This window comes from Coenobita brevimanus, chromosome 111, assembly GCF_032717465.1.
Source record: "Coenobita brevimanus isolate Jiangsu-jjx chromosome 111, ASM3271746v2, whole genome shotgun sequence".
NCBI classification, from domain to species: Eukaryota; Metazoa; Arthropoda; class Malacostraca; order Decapoda; family Coenobitidae; genus Coenobita; species Coenobita brevimanus.
The window spans coordinates 10,262,796-10,286,162 of record NC_137064.1 but is presented as its reverse complement, the minus strand read 5'-3'; the positions used below and the strand labels follow the sequence as shown (position 1 = coordinate 10,286,162).

At 42.9% G+C, this 23,367-nt stretch overlaps 1 protein-coding gene across 2 annotated transcripts in view; it reads right to left on the bottom strand.

The window, feature by feature from the left end:
- Positions 1-928: 928 nt before the first annotated feature.
- LOC145417726 (troponin C, isotype gamma-like) overlaps positions 929-23,367 on the bottom strand; it is a 44,309-nt gene continuing 21,870 nt past the window's right edge. The window contains exons 2-6 of one of the 2 annotated variants that reach the window (XM_080286326.1): positions 10,575-10,602; positions 8,126-8,269; positions 7,650-7,769; positions 7,002-7,133; positions 929-2,034 (exon numbers count right to left, since the gene is read on the bottom strand). In XM_080286326.1, the coding sequence (XP_080142452.1) occupies positions 2,009-2,034; positions 7,002-7,133; positions 7,650-7,769; positions 8,126-8,269; positions 10,575-10,602 (450 nt within the window). In that variant the 3' untranslated portion in view covers positions 929-2,008. Of the gene's footprint in view, positions 2,996-7,001; positions 7,134-7,649; positions 7,770-8,125; positions 8,270-10,574; positions 10,603-23,367 lie in introns of both variants that reach the window. The other variant, XM_080286324.1, reaches the window with a different exon arrangement.

Sequence of the window (23,367 nt, the reverse complement as noted above, 5' to 3'; positions counted from 1 at the left end):
GTTTACGCAGTGCTCACAGGCGCCAAATGCTGAGGGAATAAATATCCCAGTGTTCCAACGAGCTTCATCCAAGTCTTCGTACTCGTCATTCTCATCCTAATCTTCCTTCTCTTAATCATCATCATCATCATCATCAACAACAACAACAGCAACAACAACAACAACAACAACAATATCACCAGCATCGACCTCGGATTCATCCTCGATGTCTGGGGAATCAGAAACTCATTTCTCTCCACCTTGAACCTCCAGGAAAGTCAGGGCACCTCCATATCGTAAAAGGAACCATATCACAGTCCATGGTGAAGGGGGGTGGGATTGCGTTGTTTTTGTCCAGTGAGGCAAACTTGGTGCGTTCTTGACGCTGCAACTACCGTGAAACAACAACTGTACTAGAAAGACATCCTCGGATTGCCCCAAGAACTTTACCCCTTACAGTAGGCCATCGTGTAGGTTAAGAAGCTTTTCTATTACGGAGTCTTTCCTCTGTAACTTACCTTTATTACTTTTGCTGATTACCACTTGCGTGTACGGTAGTTTTCGTCATCTTCGTTCAGTTACATGTAAAACCCTAATGCCCTTCAAGATCTAGTAACTCGCCAAAATTGCCACGAAGTAGAACATGTTTCTGTTCATTAGCTTATGCACACCTTCCTACCGTTTAATTTTGCCTTAACATCATCCATGGGTGCAGTACATAATTTCATGAGTTGTACGTTAAACATTCAACTGTATTCTTTGTTTTAGTTGAACAAATTTCTCTCTCTCTCTCTCTCTCTCTCTCTCTCTCTCTCTCTCTCTCTCTCTCTCTCTCTCTCTCTCTCTCTCTCTCTCTCTCTCTCTCTCTCTCTCTCTCTCTCTGCCTATCAGCCTGTCTGTCGCAAAATGGCAGAGTAAGTTTATAACAAGATGTTAAGGAAACTAAATCTCCACTGTGACATTTTATTTGTGAGTCCTAAGGATTAAAGCAGGATACCCTTTAACATACTGAGTTAACACTAAGTTGGGTAATATGAGTACGAAATTGTGAAGGACACAGTGGGGAAAAAGTGGCTTGTGGAATATTCTGATAAGTGATTAAGTGTGTTGAGGAAAAAGAAGTAAAGAGAAGATTGAGAAAGATGAAGTGAAGTATAGACAGAAGCCACAGGCATCAACAATGGGCTAAAACCAATCAGGCCAGAGAAAATTCAGACTTAGTTTGCTGCTTCTCTCTGGCGGAAGGGACAGCAAGGTGGACGATACTTTGTGCAGTTGTCCACCTCTGCGTCACGTGGTCTTCAGCTGCCTGGGGTGGTGAGTGCTTGAAGAGTCACAGATTCGGTCCTCCTGCAACGCTTGCCTCCGACTAGGTTGTTTGGATGATGTAGCTTGTAGTCCTTTGATCATCGACATTTTTTTTTTTTTTAGAATTGTTTATTAACCAACTTCAGCTGCAAGCGAGACTCTTGGACAATTTATTATCACAGTTTTTAACTTTTAATATGGGTGGTCTGTTACGACGTCATAGGCATAACGGGGCACTGAGACTTTTTTTTTTCTGTCAACTTATTTCTGTAGACGTCACTGATGGTATTTGCTGGATGAGATCACTGCAATGCTGCCATGATGAGGGGGGATTAGGGATTGGGTAGAGTGGAATATTGGTTACAGTTGATGAAGCTGGTGCTTTTTGGTTTTAAAGTGGGAAGAAGTAACTAACCAGTCATCATCTCCATGAACTCTGAAAACAAGAACGGGAATGCGGACTTGAGGAGAAGTGAGGAGAGCGCCTGAATGATCTGAGAGGCGTGTGGTGTGGTGAGTGGTGTTAGGAGGTGTGGCGGTGATGTCAGTGAACTACCAGAGTTAGACGGAGGCTGTACGGGTGAGACGGAGAGAAACATGGTAGTATATGTGAGAGAAATCAGGAAAGATACTTGGTAGTAGTGGGAAAAGGGCGAAGGATTGTGAGGCCAAAATTCAGGTAAATGGGCAAAAAGAGAAAGTATTAGATGAGTGAAGGTTATTAGCCCGCCATCATCGACATGAACTCTGAAATGAAGAGAAGACAGTAGAATAGTAATGTGTGAGTCAGAATCTATTCATAGGCACGCACACACAATAAGCACATTTGGAGAACACAGAAATTAGTGAGGCATCTTAACATGTATAGATACTGCACTAGATTCTCAAGTTATAATAGTGAAATCTCTACACAGCTTGGTGAGAAACCTAGCAAAGGCAGAGATTATTAATGACTTGTAATTAGAACAAATAAATTAGGTGCCATGATCGCTGCCAAAACACAGATCACATTTAATGCACAGAAGTGTACCCGCTGCGTGAGAATTATGTCACACTCTTGTAACAGTAACAGTATCCATTGATTTTTTCCATTCCCTCCTATCCATAATTAAAAGTATTTCATTTGTCTCTTTCTTTATGACGTGTTTACAGCTCACTGACCCCCTGCAAAGAATCTTGGGTACGCTCCTGTACGTACATAGCTGTAAGATGATAGCCGTATACATTGAAAAGATAAAACGTTAAGCACATTCAGAGCATACATAGATTAAGCCATACTGCTTTCGATAAATGCATAGAATGCAGTTTAAGACTTAAGACAAATTCTCCACGTTTACACTACTCCTCAGATACCCATATTCCGCTTAGCCAGAGTTGCAGGACCAGGCATGGAGTAATTGGGCGATGAAAAGGTTACTAGTTTTCCTCTTATTTCCTTGCTTGTGGTTGGAATAAGAGAGGGAATGTGGCTTGAGCAGGAGTGTTAGACAGTGAACATTGGGTGAGTGGAAGACAAGAAGGAATATAAGAGAAATAAATTGTTAAAAACAAGGACTGTATCAGTAGAAGGAAGAGGTCATGGAAGAGGAGGCGATGGGGAAAGGGAAAGAAAAAGATACAGAGAGACAGACAGTGGGAAAGGAGGGAGCAGTAAGCATGAGAAGGAAGGTGCGGGAAACTGGTTACCCCGCCATCATGGTCATGAACTCTGAAATAGAAAAGGAAAGAGAAGATCAGAGAGAAATGACAGCTGAGTTCACAAAGAGCTCTGACGATTTTACAATACTCGTACATCAACACTTACAAACTGTAAGAAGAGGACTTGCTGATGAAGTACACTTATGATCTACAGTTTGCCAAAGAGTTTGTTAAGCTGTACTAAATCTGACTTACGACACTGAAACGCATTCCTGGTGCGAGAACACCAGAAATGTGTTTGGGTGTGTTATGATGTGTCCCACGACATAAAGCCAGAACTAGCCTACATGCAGTATGTTTTGCTTTAAATGTACAACACGAGATCATGTGGTCATGTTCCACCTGTTAGTGACAAAGTACACCTAGACTAGTGAGGGAAAAGGAACATGCTTTTAAGGAGTCCCTGCCCCGCCACCGCCGCAGTGAGAGTGACCCTCCCCCCCCCCCGTAATGTCTTGCCAACACCCAGATCCTTTCATTACACCTCTACAATTTGATAACCCGGCATCTTATTATAGAAAATTCATCAACGATTCTCTGACAGTATAGAATACAATAACTATCTTGCATCAACATTCGTATATATTTTAGGTCGCGTTATCTGAAATAATGACCTTAACATTAGCGTCTATTAAATCCAATGTACTCCATGAAGCTTGTATTAACAGTAGCAGACAACGTTAATAATGTCCTTTACGATTCAGTACAGAATGAAACTGCAGATGCTGAGAGTATTATTGACCCTAAGTTGCAGGTGTGCACACATCAAAGCGTGTTCGAGTGAGCAAGTTTAGGCCTACTGATGTTGTTACTTTAGCCTTCTAACGATGTAGCTTTAATAATTTCCGAGCTTACCTAGTTTCAGTGCTCAGTTTGGCTCCTTTTGGTTTGTACCAGCAATATGGTGGCGATTTTTGAGGAAAGACAATTTTACTTTTCCAAAAGTTTCTCAGCGATGTGTATAGGTCCACTGTAGCTTTTTTTTTTTTTTTCCCACGAGATAACAGTTTTGATGCCAAATTCAGCTTTGTTCGGTGTTTTTCAGTGGTGTTGTGGCGAATTTTGAAAAATGCCACTTAAGTAATGCTTGCTACTTTTTCATAAGCTTTTTGACATTATCTGTGGTCCGCCATAAATTTAATTGTCTCCAAGGTAATTCAGTTTTAGTGTTGTGCATTATAGCCTCCTGTACAGAGGGTAACCCTCCAAGCCGGTTATTAACCACCATCTACATGTAGTCTAGCCTTCTTGCTCGCTTTGCTTGCTCGAACAAGAAAGTTAATACAGTGCGAGTGGTTGGTGTGAATCCTAGCAGACTGAAAGAGTAGTTTGTGCATAAACTCCGATGGCACACAGTTTTGTGAGCAAAAAAGATCACATTTCCAGGAAGTGATCCCAGGAACATTTGATAAGACAAGCCGCTCCCCCGTCACTGTGCTGTGTCACATGATGGATTAGGATTCGATTACAATGAGATATAACTGTGAAACAGCAGGCAGAGTTGTGAAGTTAGAGCTTTTTGCATTAGATTTTGAAATATTCGCATCGATGTAGCTCCAGATGTTATGATTAGATGTGTGGAATCTGAAGTCACTCTAAAGATCATAATTATCAATAGTTCAGCATTTTATATATCTTACAATATCATTTTCAAGCAAAAATATGAAGTCATTTTTTCCTAGCAATTATTTCGTTCTTTATGAAGGGTATATTTAGCAACTGAATCTAGAGTGCTCATTCTGAAAGCAGGGTGTGTGTGTGTGTGTGTGTGTGTGTGTGTGTGTGTGTGTGTGTGTGTGTGTGTGTGTGTGTGTGTGTGTGTGTGTGTGTGTGTGTGTCTTTGGCCGCCTGCACCGCATAAATCGTGTCATCGAGTCATTACAGTAGACTAGAGTCAGAACTGATTATTCCCCTTCACACAGAAGGAGTCAGGAGGAGTCAGGTTTATCAGTGTCCCACCAGAATTTAAACATTATAGACACATAATAACATGCAGAATTTTGTTCAGGATGTCTACTGGTAATATTGCTCTGCTCTGGATATAAATATGATGCTTAATAACTTAGTAAATGCATATGAAATATTTGCCTGTTGCTAAGTATTGGAATCATAGATAATTATCCTATCTTATGTTTTGGCTTGTCGAATCCAGTAGCAACGTCTTTCCATAGTACTGAGATCATGACATTGTCTTGGTGCCTCCCATCGCTAGTACCACACAAGGTTCAGCGTTCGGTAACAAGGTATGTTAACTCCTGAAACTGTATGGTGACGTTCTCAGCACAACCGACTATAACTCAAGAGAACACTAGTCTGGCAGCACTCGCCTCCACTGAACTGTGAGTGATTTGATTTGATTGTCTCCCATGGTCTGAACAGACTCTGTAGAATTATATACAAGTTAATAAGCACGAGAATGGCAAGTAATACAGAGTGAAAATTCTACTTTTGGTACGCCAGCAACCTTAGTGTGGCATTCCCATCATTCGTCACCCTTCCCCTCAACCTCTTGCCACTCTCACTGGGCCGGTCTGCGGGACAACCGTAAAAAGAGGACAAAACTGGACAGTCTTATTGTCAACAGTGGTCTCGACATTAGTGCAACTTGTTGATGTGTTGGTGGTGTCATTCATTTTTTATCCCTTCAGTCCAGTCACGTATTTTGTTCTTTTTTTAGACGATTAAGTTTGCAGCTTAGGAAGGATTTATAGTAGTGAAGGGGCTATATAACTAAGGCTATAGCTAACGTGTCTAGTTCAGAAGGTCTATCTTAATATGAGTAAGTATTTCGTAAGATAGCAAGAATAAACTTTTTAAAAGTCATCGGACTGAAGGGATTAACCTAGTTTGAAAATGTTTAAGACAGGAAGTGTCGGCAACAGGGCACATATGACTGTATTTTGTGTGGTGTATAAGTACGATGATAGATGAGAACAGTGAAGAACATAATTACTTTTCCATCGTTAGCAAGTTAAAATTACATAAGACAACGGTAGGCAAAGTAGCACTTGCAAGGACTTTTTTATTTAATATATTCTGGCATATGTTGGAGTAAACACAGTGATATATGATTTGGTATTGCTTGGAATTATATCTGTTACTCCTGTTCCGTTAAAACTAAATATTGCACACGAAAATGTTCTTCACTGCATTTTCTGTTTTTTTCTTTATGATATGACAATAAAAATGCACATTATAAAAATCTTAACATATAAAAAATATTTTTAAAAATCCCTTCAGAAGATCCGGGTATAGTGGTGGTAGTCCTTCAGACGTGCCTGGTGTGTGTGTGTGTGTGTGTGTGTGTGTGTGTGTGTGTGTGTGTGTGTGTGTTTTCACTGTAGCAATGCATCTATCTACATTAACATTCTTTGACTAATATAAATGCTGTAAACATGAATCATTCAAACTTTATTCAGATATTTAATTGTACTTAATCAAGGATGCAGTGTACGAGTATTCCTGTGTATAAGTAGCTATTTGCTATGCTAGCTTGACCAGGTTTTGATTGGCAGTGTTTACCTTGTTGGATGACCAATCTCGATTTCGATAATTCCCTCTTAAGCGCCCCATTCCTCACCGGTGTGGCCTTTCTGGTGAAGGGTCCCTTTGGCACCACTGGCTTTGATATCTGTTTCCGTAATGTTGTGGTCTATAGCACAACATAAATTATCATCTCCTTTGTGCCCGTCTTATTCTGCATCACATCCACTAAATATCGTCTATGTAGAGCCTTCCCATTGCCCCTGAACACTACTTAGAGATATGTCAGCTAAGAACCAACAAAATGAGCCTATGCTCGAAAAAAAAAAAAAAAAAAAAACTTGCACATGGCAGCAATAGGTTTCTTGCATTGTAGAGTCGTCTGCTAGCATTAAATGGCTGTCCCTCGCCTCTTCAGCGGTCCACTCCCTCCTAAAACTATTACCTATCACCGCCATGCAGGCTAGTACACCCTCCAGGCAAGCTACTCAGTAACAGGAGCCCGTTTCTTTCCTCCACTTCTATCCTCTTACCATCGAAGTCAAGGGTTCCGGAGCCGTCCTCGTCAACTTCCTCAATGATGCCGTCAAGATCCTGCTCGGTCAGTTTGTTGTCCAGTTCCCGTAGGATTTCCCTCAGGGTGCCCGTCGTGATGTACCCATTGCCTGCCGACGGAGGGAGGAAGTAACTATAAGTTCGTCTTGCTCCACTGTGAAAAACAGGTAGTATTTATCATTGCATCACTACTAATAATTTATGATTATGTTGTTTTAAGCATCTACAAAAATTAATAATCTCCATGTACATCAGCTTTCGAATCTACATGGATGTGTACGGACAAATGAGTGCTTTCTAGTTCACACTTGTTCAGATGACATTTTGCTGTTTGCCAAACAATACCGTTTGTTACCTATATACCGTACATATATACCGGTAGCATGATTCAGTTAACGAGAAAATGTAGCCCGAATCGACCTTCACCGCCATCGTTAGGATATATATATATATATATATATATATATATATATATATATATATATATATATATATATATATATATATATATATATATATATATATATAACGGACTCCTATTGACTGTCATGCAACGACTGTTATAAAGAAACTGAAACATTCATATTTTTAGTTCAAAATCTTGGCCTATTCAGCTTCCCTCTCACCTTGTTTGTCGTAAATACGGAACGCCTCTTTTAATTCTGCTTTCAGTGACTCCTCGTCCTCTTCAATAAGGAACTTAGCAGCCAAAGCACAGAACTCTTCGAACTCCAACTCTCCGGAGCCTATATGTGAAAGCGTGGGAATTAGCAAGCTAACAATGGTGAAAACATGCTTCAGATGCTCAGACAAAATTCTACAAACTTTGGGGATATAAATAATCATAATCGACGGGGAATAATATGCTGATAATTTAATGTTATAGAAATCTGTTGTAAATAATGGAACAAAATGGACAGATATACAAAGAAGCTTATACAGACTTATAATCCTCTATAAATAATAATAACTAAAAAGACATGAAATGCTAAAATTTAATATATACATATACGCGTACTTCACTAGGGAAAAACTTGTAAAAACATTTTAGGGAATTAGTTATTACGGCTCTTAAAACATGAGTCTCTGCTCAGAACCTCACCGTCCTCGTCGACCTCAGCGATGATCTCCTGCAGGTTCTTTTCAGACACTCTGACGCCCATCATCCTCAAGATTGTGGAGATGGTGTCGACGTTGATGGCGCCCTTCTTGTCAGTGTCGAATGCGTCAAATGCTTTGCGGAGGCCTGTGAAGGGAATGACGTGAGAGAAGTGGGTAAGACAGCGCTCAAGCTGCACACTTCGAGGTAGCCACTCATCCTGTGATGATCACACTTCTACTTCATGAAAATGCAGCCTCACACTCCTGAACTAGTACTGGACTCATTACTTTTAGTTCTCCCTAATTATATAACCATTTTAGGTATCCCTCGTCTAACAACACTAATGCTACATATCTGACAAGAATTACTAAGAGCCTTTCCTAACGCAAACAGGAACTTTACTAAATAATACAAGCAAAGGGTGTTGGTGAATGAAGTGATAATATCAGCGATGCCATGAACCTTATTGCTCGCATAAAATTACATAGCTACATTTCTGTTATGGGGCAATTATTAAAGTGTCATACAGCCGAAAAGTGTGATTTGATCCAACCATTCTGGTTGCTTGTATCATATCCAGCATGTGATGGTTGCCATCACTACAAGTGTGATTTTCCGATATTGTCCTGATCCTTGGGCAACACCACCACACTTGACACGTCACAGGGCAGGTGTTGGGTTGTGCGACTATAAGGTCTGATAGATCTGTTCAACTGGTAATCTGGCAAAGTAAACTTTGTTTCTATTACAAATCTTTGGTTATTCTGTGGTTAGAGGTAAATTTTCACTATGTAGTGTCAGTTTGGAAAGTTCAAAGTATCGAAAAAAGGCAGACATTTTTATGCGCATAGTTCTACACATGTATTTGCTAAAGTGTACACAAATAGCATGTATTTGCTTTAATCATTCACTCGGACACTACAGAACTAAATATAGGTTCATATGATGGAATCTAAGATATACTGTGTATTCATCCATCGAGATCTACCTACATGTTTTTAACTAGAACATTATTCCCTCTACAATACTGGCATGCAAGAGGAAATTAATTATGCAGGCATTGCTGTCTTTAAAGCGGTAAGAAAAGCTATACGCCTGACATACATCCTGGATTAGAAAACGATAACGTTAAGAAACAACAGTGTCACACAGGGGAATTTATATGATAAAAGATCCCAAGAGGAAAGTTGCAAAAATTGTGAACGTGGATGGTTTGTGGGCGAAGTTGGTGTGTGGGCGTGCAGGTGGTGTGTAGCTTCGTGTGTGCGCCCGTACCTTCGATCTGGGCCTTATCCAGTTCATCCTGCAACAGAAGAAATAGGCTGAGCAGGCGGACAACGTTAGCAAGAACAGCAAATGCAAGGACACTTGAGGCAACTCCAGGGATCACTGGTGAAGGATAAGACGAGGATTTTTTTTTTTTTTAATGCATCTGACTCCGCATACAGGCAACGCCGCATGTCTTCGAAATTTTATTTCGCTACCCACAGAGCAACAAGGTCTCCCCAGTCGCCCACCACCATTTCTGCTGTGATATGCTTGGAATACATTTCCACCATTTCTGCTGTGATATGCTTGGAATACATATTATGTAGAAGTGGTATGATTGTATTACCAACGCTGATGACATATCGATGAGATCTTATCGAAGTACAGTGAAAACTATTTTATTGAAAAGAGATCCTCCGTAATAGCAGCTATTTACCTTACTTCTGAACGGAGTTTAGTCTACTACATTCACTACTTTAAGCAGTCGACAACTTTCCCGATTTTTCTTCATGCAGACACACAACAGCTCCAAAGCCCGCATAATCGTTTCCACAAGTAACTGTGATAAGGAATGACATTAAAGGCGTAGATTTTCATAATTTTAAACCTTATGCTAAAGTTCGGTTCATTCTAGAAAAAATTGAGTTAATAACATTTTATCTGCTTGCCATTTTCTTGTCGGTACTCTTTCTGTTAGTCCCTCTGAAGTTGCCTCTAAGCGCCCATCTGTGACAAACAGCGGAAATGTTAACATGAAGAACTCCTGCCGCTCCTTTGCCATCAGGCCCCCACACAACACTCATTCAAAGCGTAGGCACTGATGATCTTGTACAGCGCAACAGCCTGTGAGCTCAAATGTCTTTTTTTTCTTTCATTATCATAGTATTTCTAACTCTATTTTCCATCAGTCTTTTTGGACGTGAGAAGATTACAAATATATCAAATCACTATTCTTGCCACATTTTATTTAAAGTGAATAAACCTTTATGTTCCTTTAAACAGTATCTTCTCATTCGCTCATGGTATAGAGTACATTCAAGCTCACTGGCTTTGGAGGCAGACTTAATAGACAAGAGCAGGCGAGGCAGCAGCAGCAGCAGCAGAAGCGTATTTGCTTTGTTGCGAGGCTGAGTGCTTGTGTTAGCCGGATACTCTCTGGTGCTCCTTCCCATGCGCTTACCATTGACCTGTTCTTTGTCGAGTCCTTCCTGCAACAAACAGATAAGGATATTAGAATCTTAAATGCAACTCTGTGTCATACTCATGTAATGCTCCTTAACGCTGTGTGTCAGATCTGTTCAGCGTAACTCTTGTAAACTCCAGTCAATTGACTTTTGGGTGAATTATGTGAAAAATGCTGTCCTCCTTATCAGACGTAACTCTACTGTACATCTTTCAGGAAATCCTAATGACTTTTAATTAGATTTCTGTACTCACCACGCAGGCACGTGTATACATACTATACATACATACATATAGAAATACACAAAGTATATACAATCAGATAAACGAGAGAGAGACAGAGGGAGAGAGTGTGTGTGTCCCGGGAGGAAAGGGCAAATTAGAGAGAGAGAGTGTGTGTGTGTGTAATTACCGGGTCGGTCAGGATCACTTGATGGTCGTGATCGTCAGCATTTTGCCCTCCCGGAAGGGAGCTGAGAGCTCATATAGTCCGATCAAAGGGCAAGGCTGTGACCTTCACACACCCACACACCCGTCCTCTTGCTCAAGGGGGACAGTAACCACCCACTTCGTCAGTGAAACTTTTCGCAACCTGAGCGAGGCTCGAACTCCCGTCTACCAGATGGCAAGCGAGAACGTTACCACTGCGCCAGCGAGCGGTGTGTGTGTGTGTGTGTGTGTGTGTGTGTCCCAGGAGGAAAGGGCATAATTTTGGGAAATGATAGATGAGGAAATTCTAAGCAAAAAATGTTATAAATTATGAACATTGATCCAAATATCAACCGTTCCGCAGCTACAGTTACTGATGACCTTATGGGGGAAAATGGTCTCCTTCATAGTTTGCCCATAAGGTCATCAGTAACTGTGGCTTCGTAATGGCTGAGATTTGGACACATGTTCATATAACATGTATTACTTAGAATTCCCTCATCTGTCAATTCCCAAAATTATGCCCATTCCTCCCGGGACACCCAGTATATATATATATATATATATATATATATATATATATATATATATATATATATATATATATCTTTTCTTTCTTTGTGACTCACCACACATCCTCCTCACCCCCAGCCAAACGTCGCACTGTGGACTCTCGTTTTATAGCTCAGTAAATAAACCGAACCTAGAATAGTCTGCACCGTCCCTCATCATGTCCACTTGATTTGTATACTGTATGTGACAGCTGATGACTGACATGAGTGAGGCTTTGTTAGTAACTGCCTTCAAACCCATCTTGCCTTGTCTAGATGTTCTACTCACTTCCTCCCTTTCCCTTCCAGTATGTTGTCACTCTCATAAAAAACTGCTTAAGTCATTTTTCGTTTATTTCTGGATTTTTGCCTAAATCAATTCTTCATTATGTGGCGCACCTATTGGTACAGCTGCCGTTATCAGGTCTAGGGTGTGAGTGGATAAAAATTGAATTAATATGAAAGTTAACATTTTTTTTTTTTTAGATTTTCCTAAAAGTAGCAAAAATGACTTAGGTAGTTTTTTTTTATGAAGGTGACGCTGTTCTGCCTCGTGCAACTCCTCTTTTATTTAGGGCTGTTCCTTCTATCTCACTCTTGTCCACTGCTTCCATACCAGAGCTTCACAATGTCCATTATAGTTTCCCCTTACCTGGATCCAACATCAAAGTATTTTCACATAAATCAAAGTTAGGATATTACTTTATGCACACGATTCAATTGTCTTAAAATTTTAAAAAATCATAATAAATTGTTTCCATTCCAGCCAAAGGCTTGTTTTTAGAAGGTTAAATAAACACACCTTATAACTTTTGAAAAAACTTATGGTGCTGGCTAGAGTGATGGACAACCGTCATAATATAAATGTAATGAAAATATGGAACGTACTCGTACTATAACTGAGCTGGTGTCCAAGCAGATATATTCCATTTTCCATCACCAGTTCCCACTTGTCCCGTCCAGTCCCCCACCCATTCCCACCATGACCCTGCCCATCCCTACCATAATACACTAACACCCCGGTCACACTGCAGGTACGACTTGTCGCAAACCTGAAAATTGTGAAACCAGTCCCCGACCACGGAGGTCTCCGAGCAGTCGTGCCACCGATCGGCTACCGGTGGTCGTCCAGTGTCTGTCCAGCGTCCGTCCAGAGGGCAGCCGAATGGCGACCATGGCCAGGTACACACAGGTCAAGACACCGACAAGTGGCCGGCCGGTCGTTGGCAGGCTCCCGACAAACGGCAGCCGGTCCACGTCCTGTCGCAGTTTAGACTGGGATGACTAGACTAACATCGGCCGTGGATTGGCCGGTGGCTGGTCTCGGTCCAGCCCACCACCTGTCGCTCGACCAATTGCCGGCTGGACGGCAGCTGGACTTCAACCACCACCCTGGACAGGAGGCTTGTGAACAGCGGCCGCCGCAGTCCAGTCGTCGCCTTGGAGTGCGGACGGCCACCGTACAAAGCGGGCGGCAACCAGCTTCCGTCTGGATGGCAACCACTGCTTAAAAATCACGTGTCGCCGACCAGTCGCAGTCTGTAAGCAGGCCAGATGCAGTCCAGCCGCCCACCGGGCAGCTTCCGTGCCACAACATTGGTGGTCACGGGGAGGTTTTTTGTGCAGCACGAAAAACCTCACGACGATTTTTTGGTCGCCATGGTGGCCTGCGGCTAGACCGAGACATATAAAGACCGGTCATAAACCTCACCAAAACCACCCACGACTTGCAGGTCACGGGTGGTTTGCGATACGTCGTACCTGCAGTGTGACTGGGGCCTAAACCATCCCCACCTCGACACCCCACCCATCTCTATCATGACACCCCACCAATACACCCCACCCATCTCTATCATGACACCCCACCAATACACCCCACCATGACACCCCACCCATCCCCACCATGACACCCCACTTATCTCCACTATGACACCCCACCAATACACCCCACCATGACACCCTACCCATCTCCACCATGACACCCCACCAATACACCCCACCATGACACCCCACCCATCCCCACCATGACCGCCCCACACAGCTCTAGCCTCTCTCCAGCCACCATTACACCCACCACATACACCCTCCCACCACAGTCTCGCCTACCCACTATATTTATCCTCCGCCACCAAACCATAAATAATCCAGATGGAACAGTTTTCCCCTTCACCTGCTGTGCTTCTCTCCTCTACTTGTTTTTCCATTTTTATTTCCGTATTTAGAACAGTATTCCTAGTGGCATGAGGTGATTAATAGGACCTCCTCCTTGGCGGTTTATTATGGCTGTTACATCCTAATATTCTCCCATATCTTTCTGGGGGGAAGCAGCCTAGGTATATAGATAGATAGATTGATTTTTTCGTTTTGATTTGGACTTAAAGGAGTAACTGGATTTCAGAAATCGTGAATAAGCTTGCAAGTGTGAAATGAAAAGTTAGAACATCACACACACACACACACACACACACACACACACGCGCGCACACACACACACACACACACACACACACACACACACACACACACACACACACACACACACACACACATTGGGGGAGGCAGTGGCTCAGTCGGTAGAGAGGTGGCCTGCAGTCCTAACGGACCCAGGTTCAGATCCCCGCAGGGGCAGGGAACAGTTTAAAGATTTGAATTTCATTAAATCAGGGTTTACTGATCTACCAGAAGATCCCCGACATGTCGTTAAAAATACCTCCGCTAATACCAATACACCAGTCCTGTATGAGACAGCCCTAGCATGTATTGAATATGGACGGTGGGTGTTAGCGCCGAAGTGGTGACATAGAGAGGTGTATGGTATGTAGGAGGACTGCTGGGCCTTGATAGCAGGCTGTGAAGCCTGTGCCCAGAGTCGGACACATAAACACACACACACACACACACACACACACACACACACACACACACACACACACATCTTTAAGCTCTTGCGTCATGGGCTGGTATTTTCATTGGCTTAGGATATTTTCTAGCACCATTTTCCCAGTTACTTTTCCTGAATATTATGTCACTCATTATCGTTTATGTTATTCGTATAGTATCAATACCGAAATCAGTTGCATTAGCAACGTGCAAGAGACTGTACCGCTTCATTCCGATTACATCTTTTTCCTTCTCCACAGACTGGGTGAGGCACAGTATTTCTCCAGGACAGATGAGGAAGAAGAGACGGTGGTTCTCAGATAATGCGTTTTCTGGTTTCCGGGAGTGTCTGGAAGCTCTGTCTATCTATCCATCTATAGGCCTATACCTAGGCTGCTGCTGCTGCTGCTGTGTGTGTGTGTGTGTGTGTGTGTGTGTGTGTGTGTGTGTGTGTGTGTGTGTGTGTGTGTGTGTGTGTGTGTGTGTGTGTGTGTGTGTGTGATATTCTAACTTTTCATTTCACACTTGCAAAGCTTATTCAAGATTAATGTCTGGAAGCGCCTAAGAAAAAGAAATTTTGCATAGTGGTAGACCCCCACCAGGACCACGTTGTAGGCAGAGTGGGATCCCATCCTACAGAGGGGCCCCCCACTGGGGTCCAGGTCAACGCTGATATGCACAGGTATAGTTTTTTTTACCTAGGAAAACAAAATTTAGTACATTGGTATACCACAAATAAGATAAGGTCATAAGCAGGGTGGGACTCCTCCCTCCCCCCTTCCCCACGACAATCTTTTATCTAAGAACACAGTATTTTGCACAGTAGTACATCTTCACACAGATAAGTTTTTAGGTAGAGTGCGACCCCCTGATGGCTGCTTCCAAGGTCTCGGTCTGAAGAGTGGGGTTTAACAGTTTTGCTGCACTTGTTAGTTTTATTACTACTACCAACTAACGTTCATACAGAGCCTTGGTTTGGGGAACTTTTCATACTGGAGGAGTATAATGGAGATCGTTCCCAGCCCCGTCACTGCGAAAGGTTTCTCAAAGTTAAATACAATCGACTGAAGATGGCAAAACTAAAACATAAAGCAATGTATGCCAGCGAACTGAATGGGTTAACGTGTCACATGCAAAAATCAGCAGGTAAGGAGATGCTAAGCTGACAGGAATAGGACGCAAGGTGGTGTCGGCGGTGTGTTATGCCATGTCAGGTGCGGGGGTGTGGGCGTGTTGGTGTGGGCGAGAGTGGCTGTCACGGCAGGTGGGAGGGAGTAAAGGGTGAGGAGAAGGCAGGTGAGCGGTTAGGGGCGAATGGAGGGGGTGAGGGCAAGGAAGGAAACTGGTTGAGAGGATGGTAGAAGAATGGAGAAAGGAGAGAGTGGGAGAAGGGAAAGGAGGAAACTGGGTGAAAGCACGGGGGACGCAATGTTTTGAATACTTGAAGTAAATCTCCTTGTAACCTCCGTTGTTAGGGTAAAGAGATTCGGTACTTCTAAACGTTCCTCACATGGTTTATTCTCAATCAAGGTATTCTCTCTGTCATCCATGGCTGTACTTTTTCGAGTTTCTCCATATCCTTTTTATAATACGGTGACCAAAACTAAACGCAATACTCCAAGTGCGGGCGTACTAAGAAATTATACAAAGTGAGGACGATATTATCATATTTATATTAAAATACTCTACCTAAGAATCCAATCAATTTATTGACTTCTTTCACAGCTTCTGTACATTGTTTTCTTGGTTTCAGATCGTTTGTTATTATAACTCCTTAGTCTGTTTCATGGTTTACCCTATCAAGTTGGACATTGTTCATGTTGCAGCTAACTCTTACATTTTTGCTATCAATGTTTAGCACTAGGAGAAGGAAAGGGATATGACTGAGGGCAGAGAAACGAGGAGACTGAGACAAGGGAAGGGAAAAGGTGGAGATGAGGAGTGAAGGCAGGGCTGATGGAGGAATGGCCAGGAAGAGAGGCGAATGGAGGGTTGAGAGATAATGTAGAATGAAAAGGGGAAAAGATACTGGGAAGGAATAAGACAGGGGAAGGCGTGATGAAAAGGAATGAGAAAAGATGAGGCAGTGTGAAGAAAGTGAGAATAATGAAACATTAGGCTATATATGAAGATGAGGGGGAGGCAGGGTTTGAGGAAAGAGGAGGGATGAGGCAGAGTGTGGGAATAAGAAGAGGGGATAAGGCAGGGTGTGAGGAAAGAAGAGGGAATTGGGCAGGGTGTGAGGAAAGAAGAGGGAACTGGGCAGGGTGTGAGGAAAGAAGAGGGAATTGGGCAGGGTGTGGGGAAAGAAGAGGGAATTGGGCAGGGTGTGAAGAAAGAAGAAAGAATGGGGCAGGGTGTGAGGAGAGAAGAGAGAATGGGCAGGGTTTGGGGGTACGAGGAGAGAAGAATGAGGCAGGGTGTGAGGATACGGATAAGGCAAGATAGGACGATGATGATGGGAAAGAGAAAGGAAGATTAGTCGGGAAAAAGGGATGAGAAGAAAGGAATGGGAATTGAGGGGTGAGGGGAAGAAAAAAGAAGGATGAAGCAGGGAAAAGAGATAGGATGGTGGGAAAGGAGGAAGAGATGGGAAAGGGGTTAAGAGTGAGATGAATGAATGAGCGCTGAGGGGTCTTGAGAATAATCCTCATCTAAACACTTCCGGAGCTGGAGATATTTTAGGGGACACAAACACCACCAGCACCCTCCCCCATCACCAGCCTTTCCTTCCTGATCACCTCCCTCACCCTCTTAATCAGGGGTTGTCTTTCAAGAATTCACCGACACGTCTCTTTACTCTGCTGTGCTAAAAAACAAAAATGTTCAAATGCACAGTCAGTATTAAAAGTTAATGTTTCTGAGTATCCTGGAAAAGAAAAACGGCGAAAACAATTGGCGTTTATGTATTGGTTGGGTCGGTATGTCTGACCAAAGTCAGTTACGAGATTCGTATACTGAATGGAGGTTATATTTATGTACTCGAAAATGATCTGGTATGAGCTGGATAGCTAAGCGCATATTTTATGGGCACATGACTCATGAACCTTATAATATTAATTATTATACTGTACCATACGTTGTTTTACACTAGTTTTACACTGATTTCCTAACTATATCATTATGCGACCAGAACAGCCCACACAGCGTCTGTTTCACCATACGAGTACACATGATGTATCAGAACCAGTTTTCTTTTTCTTATTAAGCAAGCACGTGTCTGCAGCACGAATCAGCAGTAGGCCTACAGTACTGTGACAATGATGTGTATAGACAGACAGACGGATAGGCAGGCTGATTAGAGACTGACTGAAACAGATATCTTTAGTGTACCAAGTTTATGTTGAGTTACATATATGTGGATGGTGCTATACGATAAGCTGAGACTAATATGTGAACTTATAAACACCAAGCAGTCACATATCTTCATTGATCATTAACGTATAAATTTGTCTCCGGCTAAACTCAGTCGGTGTAACACCAACCAACCTCATTACCAGAAGCCTGCTCCAGCAATGACAAATATTCCCTATAAACCTATTCTCTCCCTTGGACTTATTTTCCTCCATGGCCCTACTTACCGTGGACCTATTTTTGCTCAGGGAGATATTGTAAAAATGGACATACTTTCTCCCTGGACCTCTTCTTCCCCATCCTGTTCTTTGCTTGTCCACCCCAACCACCCATGCAACTACGCGCACCCGCTCAGTCACCTATCCACCCAGCCACCAACCCTCAGAAGTAGGATGACTTGTAAGCACATACACACACACACACACACACACACACACACACACACACACACACACACACACACACACACACACACACACACACACACACACACACACACACACACACACACACACACACACACACACACACACACACACACACACACACACACACACACACACACACACACACACACACACACACACACACACACACACACACACACACACACACACACACACACACACACACACACACACACACACACACACACACACACACACACACACACACACACACACACACACACACACACACACACACACACACACACACACACACACACACACACACACACACACACACACACACACACACACACACACACACACACACACACACACACACACACACACACACACACACACACACACACACACACACACACACACACACACACACACACACACACACACACACACACACACACACACACACACACACACACACACACACACACACACACACACACACACACACACACACACACACACACACACACACACACACACACACACACACACACACACACACACACACACACACACACACACACACACACACACACACACACACACACACACACACACACACACACACACACACACACACACACACACACACACACACACACACACACACACACACACACACACACACACACACACACACACACACACACACACACACACACACACACACACACACACACACACACACACACACACACACACACACACACACACACAGAGGTCACAACTGCATTTATACTACAGATAAGATATAATGACAGTTTTTTTGAATACGTACCTAGTCATTAACGAGTCATATTGTGTATATTACAGTGTGACCCAACATGTACGAAATTATCAAGAAATCGTATCATGGTAACACTGCCATGCAAATGAAGCAGATCTACTAGTAAATGTCGATAATTACAGGCATATACTGTATGTGTTAACGTTAACGCCACATGTTTCATAATGTATTGGCACCACAGTACGGGTGAGATGCTCTAATGCACAGTCTTAAAGCATTTTCAGAACCAATCTGTAAAAAGAGAGATATGTATGTAAAAGGACTACTAACTACCAGTCTCCGCCCCGGCGGGACTCAGGGACGGGTACTGTTTTCACTCGATTTCTCTCTTTGTTTGCCTGTCTGTCTGCCTGTTTGTTAGTCTGTCTGTTAACAACTTTACGCGAACACTTCTGGTGCGATTTTGACGAATTACAGGGATGGTTTTGGGCCAAATTGGGCCATGGCCCAGGCTGTAGGCCCAAAAAATCGTTAAAAAAAATGTTTTATTGCCATAACTCCTTTCAAATTAGTCATATCGACATGAAACCAAAACCCAAAGCTGCATCTTTCAAATCTGCATCTTCTAATATGCCTCATTACATCAGTGAGGTTACCCCCGAGTTAGTGGTGTGGGGATCAATGTCAGGTGGGTCGGGCCAAAAATTTCAAAGAAGCATAAAATCGCCAATTTTCACCCAATTTAGCCTACTCCAAACTTGTATGTGATATCTTTGACTAGATATCCTGTTGTGTTTATACGTCAGCACTGAAATGACTGCCGGGGACGTGTTTGCTGTGCCTTGGCACCGCTTCTTGTTGTGACTATACTTGCACATGTATTCGTGGAACTGACAATAATATACATTATCTTATGCACGACTCTACTCCTACTAAATTCTATGTGATCCCAGACGAGAGATTAAAGGGATGAGAAAACTGTAGCTCCCATCAGAGCGACTTATCAGGCCGTGTGAGTGTGTGCAAGTGCCGCCAAAACCGCCAAAAAAGCAGGCGTGGGCAAGAAGAGTGTCAAAGAAGGAGAGGTCGTTGCTCCCATTGCTAATAGATGGCGCATCGGACGCTTTGAGGAAGGAGTAATATTTAAATTGGTCACCATTTTGATTTCCCGAAAGAGCTTTTGGAAACATTTAGTTTTAATCGAGGACTGAAAACGAACACATTTCTTTAAGATCTTAATGAGTTTTCTTGCTTGTTTGCATAACCTACTGGGGATTTATGTTTTCACATTGTGAGATTCGGTTCTTTTACATTTCTTTCCGGAAATATGAACTGAATGACGCAGCCAAATTTATAGTATAGTTCGAATGTCAAACTGCATGAAAAATTTAACGATCTTGCCCCACCAGAAATAGTTTTTGTGAGGGAGGACGAATAAACCAAGACCCTTTCAGCTTCCCCGACACCAACCCTTCAGTCACTTGAAAGTTGTGTGAGGAAGTTCTGTGATATTCTCGGCAAGTCGGAATCAGCCAAGAGCAAATAAATGATTTTGAAGCCCCTCTCCTCGCCTGCTCTCTTCCTGGCCGCTGACTCACGCAACAAGGTGAGTCAGGCGGACTTACAGCGTCTGAGTTTACATCTGGGAAGGAAACTTGGGCGTAGTTGCATACATCCTGGGTATGCGTCAGACTGATCACCGTCCGCACCTGGCCTGTACGTTCGACTGACAGATGGCGCTGATGTAGATAACACTGACGCAACCACACCTCTTTCACCCTCTTATGTAAACAACTTTTATTCTAGCAGATCCAATAACGGGGAGAGTGAAGAGAGAAGAGGGATAAGAAAAGTGGGTCTAGGATACAAGCGCAAATGCTAGGAGAGTAGGATGGGAAGGTGGTGAGGGAAGGGAGCGGCAGATGGGAGGAAAAAGCGTTAGAGGCAGCTAAATGGTAAGAGAAAGAGAGGGAAGGCACGTGAAGGGGAAGAAAGATTAATGAATGGAAAGACGGTCAGTTTTAATAAGACCCATCCGCATCTGTGTCTTTACAGCAAGAATGTTCGCCCACACTTGTGTAAGGTCACAAGGCAGAAAGGAAGCATCACTTTTCTTTTGTTTTTACCTCACGTATGGTTAAAGAAGAAAAAAAAAAGAGTTCTTAATCACTGTAACCATAGACACCTTATATCCCTATGGTTGTATTTTTCTTCGGATATGGAGGGTGCCTTGCACCTCTTCCTTACTAATTTATTTCGGCATACGACATGTCTTTATTGTCTTGTATGCTATTTATGATATCTGTGGTGATATTACATGTAAAAAATAGCGTAATAGTTAACGCTGAGGTGAAATAAAAAAAATCAGCTGACAACAAGGAGGTGCCACAAGGTCTTCAAACCCCACAGAATACAGTCCCAGGTAAACAGAGGTAAGGTTGGTGGTAGTTACTGTAGTTGGTGTGGGTGTGTAGTCTAGCCTCCCACACGGCAGGAAGCAGCTACAATCCATTTCCTAACAACTTGGCTGCTCGCACGTACTCACACACCACGCCTACAGTTGTCCGGGAAAATGTTTTACAGTACACTGAGCTGTTTACCATCTAGTTCTATTCTCATTCTTGTGCTCTTTACTAACATTAATTGGTCTCAGCCTCAGTTCTCTCATACCTTCTGTTATCCCAGCTTATTTCCCATAATTACGGTGAATATATTAACAACTTTCTAACGCCATACTTCTATATCTTTAAAGTGTTAGTGGATGGGCACGAAGAGGTTTCGTGTGGCTATATGACCAATACAGTATGCAAAAAATGTTGGGTGTAATGACATGAGGCACATGTTATTAATTATAAAATAGCTGAAAAATAAGAACTGTCTCATGGTTGCGTCAGGCAGAGAAACCGGCGAAGAAACCATCCATTATCCTGTTTCTGCCGTTTTTTCCCCACATGTGCTATTTTTCTCTCACCAGTCACTGTGCTGGGGAGGCGCGAGGGAGGAAAAGGGTAGGAGAGGTTGGAATGGGGGACAGGGGGGCAGGCGAGGGAGACAAACAGAAAGTGGATAGTGAAGGGCGGAAAGGAGGGAGGGGAGGGGAGAGGTGTGACTCAGAGAAGGGGGTGGGAGGGACAGGCCTGGCTGGGTCTTGGCACGACCACACACACACACACACACACACACACACACACACACACACACACACACACACACACACACACACACACAATAAAAACAGATTGCACAGTGGTGTTACTATTAACGTTTTCTTCGGCTTCCCTAACTGACTGGGCTCCAACCTTTGCCAGTTCTACCCTGAGTGTGTGGCAATGAACACAAAAGAATTATGGTGGCATGTCTGATAAGAGGACTGCTAAGGAAGAGTGTGCGACTGAATTTTTGAAAAAAGGTATTATAGACAGATAGATAGATGGATAGGTAGATAGATAAATAGACAGACATATTGTTAGATAGGTAGATATACAGATAGATAGATATAGGTAGATATTGATAAGTAGATAGATAGCAATCATTTTCCCTCTTCCTTCCGCAGACATATAATACAGTATTATAGCTTCTCTGAGTAACTACATCATAACATAATTTTTATATGCAAGGTCATTTCATATGTTAAAGTAAGACGCAGTTACTACACAATTTACATATTCAGTACACAAGTTAAACCTTCAGTACTCCCTCCAATGCTCAGAAATTGAACATCTCTTAGCTGATCCTTTCACCTGCACTTTCCACATAATGAACATGTTTCACCACCACCTTTACGACACAGCCTGACATCCCTACAAAATAGGTGCCCTACAGTCGACCTCATCTTACCCGTGAATGGCTCAACTCCCACTCATATTTTGGTCTTGGCATCTCCGGCTACTGTCTCCAAACGTGACCTTCTTTAGTGTTCCCCTTCCTGTCTACCCACCCACAAGGCCCCACCTGTCAACCGACTAGTAGCCTGGGGTTGATGCTGAGGTCTCAGAGCACCCACGCTTTCCCACGAGTCCCATACTACCCCAGGGAGCCCTGAAACCCTTACCACTATTTAACTTTTCTCATACATCCTGAATGATGACATTGCTCTTACATCTCGTACTTCAGGGGGCAAAATCAGTGTCACTCTGAGTGCCTTTCTGTCAACTGTATGTTAATTTAGTCATTTTGGCAGTCTTATTAAGGTGCCCCCAAGAGCCCAAGACTTAGAAAATGGGGATCTTTGCCATCGACTTCCGCTTTATCTGATAAGAAATACGAGGCAAAGTGTCACGCCTGCACACATACATTAGAGCGAGTGAGTGTGGGAGCTGGTTTGGTGGAGAACTAAAACTGTGTCACAGCTTAATCTCTGCAAAGTTTTCTGGCTGC